This window comes from Stegastes partitus, unplaced genomic scaffold, assembly GCF_000690725.1.
Source record: "Stegastes partitus isolate 25-593 unplaced genomic scaffold, Stegastes_partitus-1.0.2 Scaffold2426, whole genome shotgun sequence".
Lineage (NCBI taxonomy): Eukaryota > Metazoa > Chordata > Actinopteri > Pomacentridae > Stegastes > Stegastes partitus.
This window is the reverse complement of record NW_007580157.1, coordinates 7,198-12,468: the sequence shown is the minus strand read 5'-3', so window position 1 is coordinate 12,468 and position 5,271 is coordinate 7,198. Positions and strand designations below refer to the sequence as shown.

At 43.1% G+C, this 5,271-nt stretch overlaps 1 protein-coding gene across 1 annotated transcript in view; it reads right to left on the bottom strand.

The window, feature by feature from the left end:
* The window catches only part of LOC103374982 (H-2 class II histocompatibility antigen, A-U alpha chain-like), a 9,682-nt gene extending 6,398 nt beyond the window's left edge, over positions 1–3,284 (bottom strand). Inside the window, exons 1-3 of the mRNA XM_008305161.1 lie at positions 3,179–3,284; positions 2,830–3,075; positions 2,326–2,610 (exon numbers count right to left, since the gene is read on the bottom strand). Coding sequence (XP_008303383.1) covers positions 2,326–2,610; positions 2,830–3,075; positions 3,179–3,245 — 598 coding nt within the window. The 5' untranslated portion in view covers positions 3,246–3,284. The remainder of the gene's footprint in view (positions 1–2,325; positions 2,611–2,829; positions 3,076–3,178) is intronic.
* Positions 3,285–5,271: the final 1,987 nt, after the last annotated feature.

Sequence of the window (5,271 nt, the reverse complement as noted above, 5' to 3'; positions counted from 1 at the left end):
TCCATTGACTTTGTGTAAAGCTCCAGGTCCACTGGCAGCAGAACAGAACCAGAGCATGATGCTGCCACCTCCATGCTTGATGGTAGGTTTGGTGTTCTTGAGGTTAAAGGCCTCACCTTCTCTCCTCCAGACATATTTCTGCTCATTGTGTCTAAATAGCTCAGCTTTTCTTCCGTCTGACAACAGATCTTTCTTCCTGAAGGCCTTTTCTTTGCCTACGTGATCAGCAGAAAACTGACTTGTGGTTTTCCTGAAGCGTGACAAGTTACTTCCCCCTTTTCATTATTCCATTCATTCTGTGTAAAGCACCAGTTCTACTGGCAACAAAACAGCCACAGAGCATAATACTGCCACCGCCATGCTTGATAGCAGCTATGGTATTTGTGACCCACTGACTGTGTTTAACTGCTCTAATGAAAAAGTTTGGATTACACTGCTAGTTTTTGAAAGCATTTTTTTTCAAGTACTTTAATATGGCTTTAAGGTGAAATTTTCTCCATTCGTGAAATTATGACCTTTGTCTTCAGAGTCCTGCTCTGGTGTGTTAATCTGACAACACGTCATCTGTCTGATCCTCCTGATCACAGATACAAACTAAAATACTTTCTCCTGCTGGAAAATCTTCACTCTAGACTTAAAGTGATCCCGTCTATCAGAAGAACTCCTCCTGAGTAGCTGCTGCTTTATTTCTCTGTGCTGGACTTCATGGACCAACTTTCTTATACAGTTCTGTTCTGACTAAAGTCACTGGAAGTGAGAGGAAACATCTCATCCTTTCGTGGCTCTCTGGAGACAGCAGATTCAGTATAGTGCAGCTTTCTTTGACTTTGGTAACTCAGACTTTATTTCTGAAGTTATACTTTCCAGTCATTCAACTTTAATTTAAAGTAAAAATCATCAAGTCCTGATTTACAGTAATGCTGAGAGAACAACCAGAGAACACAGTTAAAAACAGATTTAAGAGTGGACTCATTTATCATGGTTTTAAAGTGACCTGTACTTACAGCTGTGTTCAGTGTTAATTGAGTTCACATTAAGCGTTAAAGCGGCTCAGATATCATTTGTGTGTTTACAATAAATCAAGCGGAGACACTGAAATTAAAAAAAAAACAAAAACACAGTTTTTCTGTCATGATCATTGTCACGGTGACAAGAAACTGGTGCTATAGAGATGATTTAGAGTTACAGCAGCTGGTTGTATCACAGATAACCAGGTTAACTGGATGCACTGTGATCCAGAGCCCGACCTGAACCTGAGCAGTCACAGCTGAGGGAATAATGCCCAAGTTCACTGAGCTCTATCAAGAGGTCTGACTGAGTCTCTGTGGATCAGAGGGAACAGAAACACTGATCACAGCTGGCAGAAAGGAGAAGCCCTGGACGTGGAACTGAAATTAAAACAGATTTGATGATTTGTTGAAGCAGACACTTTCCAGGTTGTTGCTGCAGCAGCGAACCAGTTCATCTGCAGCAGGAAATATGTGGAACTGGTTGTTCAAACTAAACGCTGAAAGAACAGCGAACAAGTTTGATTCACACGAATGAAGCATTCATTTACAAGGAAAGCATTCATTTACATTCATTTACAAGGAAAAGAAAAACATCTGGAATGTGTCCCGATAAATCTACGCCCAACAGCGACGACATCATCGGCCTCAACCAATCAGCTGCGTTTGTGTCCTTTGATGAAGAAGAAGATTCCAGCTGCCACACCGAGCAGACCGAGAGTCACACCGATTCCACAGAACACTGCAGGTCCAACGCTGGGCGGCGGCGGCGGCGTCACATCTGAAGACATAAGCACAGACACATCAACCTTTACATCTGGACAAATGAACCTGCACATCTGGACACATCAGTCTGTACATATGGAGATGTAGACTGCACATCAGGAGAAATAAACCTGCAGATCTGGACCGATGAATCTGTGTATCTGTACACCTGAACCCGTACACCTAGAGATAAAAAAAAACCTGCACATCTGGACACATGACCCTGCATGTCTGGACACGTCAGGCTGCACATCTGGACACATAAACGTGCACATCTGGGGACCTGCACACCATTACACATGGATCTGTACACCTGGTGATGGGACCTTGCACATCTAGATCCATGTACCTGCACATCTGGACACATAAATCTGAAAATCTGACACATTAACTTGCACATCTGGACACATGAACCTGAATGTCTGAACACATCAGCCTGAAATTCTGGAGACAACAACCAGCACATCTGGACAAATCAAGCAATTTCACATCTGGAGTCAGTCGTCTGTGAGCAACTGTGTTACCAGGTCTCTGTTTAAATAAAGTTTCTCACCCCAGATGGTGGTCAGCGGCTGGCTCAGGGCCACATGTTCCACTGAACAGCTGTAGATGTCTCCCTGCTGAGGGGTGAACTCCAGTCTGGAGATCTGGGTGAAGGAACCATCTCTGTTGACGAAAGGAACGTTGATGCTGGTGCCGTCGGTCACGTTCTTTCCATTCTTGATCCAGGAGACTTTGACAGGAGCCGGATAGAAGCCGGTCACATGACAGATTAGCGTGTTGTTCTCTCTGAGCCCCAAGGCGTCTCTGATGTAGATGATCGGGTCGGAAGGAGGAACTGAACAGAAACACAGTTCCTGTTAATCATGTCAAATACAGAACAGGTTCTTTCACCTGTGCTCACAAACAAGGTTCATGGTTGAAATGAATAAAGCCCAGCAGATGTTTGTCCATCTGCTGATGAAGCTGTTTTTAACCTCTGACGCTCTATGTTGACTGTAAAATCAGCTCAGTCACATCAGGAATTTCAAGAAGAGATTTAAATATTTGTCTTCACCCTGTTCCACTGGGAGGTCCTTCATAGCCATTTTACATATCTTCAGGTTCTGTCTGCAGATTTGCTGATTAGCCACAGCTTCTTCATAAGCTCCTGGGAAGGCAATAGGATCTACGAAGCCTGGCAGAGGCGTGACTCCTCTCTTGTTGATGAAGTCTGCGTACCAAAGCTCTTCGCCATCCAGTGTGTTCGTCGCCGCTCCATCAGAGTCTGAACAGCCACCGAAGTCACGGCTCTCATGTAGAACTGAAGAGAAAACACAATAAAAGTGGTCCTTCACCCGCTGACACACTGCCTGGTTGAGTTTCAGATACACTGAGCTCCATCAGCTGTCGATTTAAAGACTCACTGTCAGCAGAGATCCCGAGGACACAGCTGAAGATGAGGAGCAGCTCCGACATCTTCATCGCCTTCATCGTCTGCAGCGGAGTGGCTGCTGAACTGTGGCTCTAACGTCGTCGGACACTCAGAGTGACACAAGGTGCAGCAGCAGCAGCAGCACAGGTCACCGAGCAGCCAATCACAGAGCAGAGTCACCAGTTTCCGGGCAGACAGAGGCAGCAGGAGAGCGTGACAGCTCACATCAATATCAAAGTCTTTTCTCGCTGTTTTCATATTTTAATAAATGTTAACACAGTTCAGCTGCTGAGAAACAGAAGCACATTTATCATGAACAAATTAAACATTTAATGAAGAAACCGGATCTGTCTCAGAAAAAAAACAACTGGACTCAAAGTGTTTTGGGGAACTTGTTGGTGACTTTTTATTGACTTTGATCCACATGTTAGTTATTAGAGTCATTCCGTCTGAAATCATCACACGTTTAGACATCCTGTGACTTGCCTGAATTTTTTTAAACACGAAATATAGAAGTTTAGAAGTATAATTGTGGGATTTTAGCTCGATTTATCAAAGTCTTTCGCCAACCTTTTACCACTCGTTTTATTCTCACGTTGTAATTTCAGGCTGTTTGAACGACAATGTGAATCTGTAATATTACACAAGTAGGTTAAATAATCTGTGATTGGGGCGCCGCTATAGCTACCTGGTAGAGCTGGCGTCCCACGTACAGGGCTACAGTCCCGATGCGGAGGTCATGGGTTCGAGGCCCGCTCATGACCCTTTCACACATGTCCTCCCCCTACTCTTCTCCCCACTTTCCTGTCTCTCTCCCACTGTCCTATCAAATAAAGGCACAAAGGCCAAAAAAATAACTTTAAAAAAAAAATAATAATCTGTGATTACAGGAGAGATTAAATCGAACAAGAAAGTTGACGCCATCGTGAAAAGTAACGACAGCAGTGGTCTTCCAGCAAAGGAGCAACAGTCCAACTCCTGATCAAGACATTCCCAGTAGGCGTCTGGATTGGATTGTTTGAGGGCAGCTGCTGCTTTGGAGGAAAGCTTGTAAACTGATTTTGCAGAAGACTACGGTGGAAAGGTCCACCACATCTACATCTCGTCAGGTACATTTCTCAGACTTTGTCAACAATTAATGCGTCCAGGGATTTGATGTCATACAGGAGACGAACATGAGAAATAACAGAGAGCACATTGCTTCAATGCTTAAGATTTTTAATTGAGAGACAAGGAAAATGCAGAGAAAGCATTCTTTTCGTAACACATTCAGTTTTCTCTTGTTAATGTCACAAGGTGTGAAAGAGAATCCAGCTCCAGTTTTTACCACTCCATGCTTCGTTCCTCATGTTGCGTTACAGCGATAGAAAAGACGGAAGTGAAGAGAAATCATGAATTCATTCGTGGTTTTGGTACTTTGTGCTTCAGCATCAACTCAGGAATCATCAGATCAGAGGTTCTTGGCACAGACAGACGATTTTACATATCCACAATAATCATCATCCCAGCATTTACTACCTGTAAGAATCCAAAACACAGGATGATAGAATGAATCTGTGAATGTTTTGATGCACATGTGGATTCAGCTTTTACATCTTTAGCAGAGGTTTGTTCTCTCTACTTTAATAAATGGTATGCTATTTGCATTTAATATTTTATTAAGTTACCTGAATAATTCATTTGAAGACAGTTCTGGTTATTCCCTGCATTGTTCGGTTCTCCAGGGCACCAGAGTGTGTAGTTGAAACGTGTCCCATCATTCCAAAACCATGTACCTTCCTGGAAAGCACAAAAAAATATGAACAAAACCAGTATGTCAGAATAGAATAGATTCAACCTCAATATAAATTCATTCTGCTTCCCCAGTTTCTGTCATTTCACAGAGACACACTGTATTGAGCTAAAGCCGTCAGTTGTTTCATCATTAATTTGAAGGAGTTTTTGGTTCGTTTGCTGCATATCTAAATCTTTTTTACTGCATATCCAACTGTTATCTTTAAGGTCAGGAGTGAACCTTCAAGCTTTCAAAGCTCATGGTTTGTAATAGAGATGCGCCGATCCGAAACTGGGTATCGGTATCGGGCC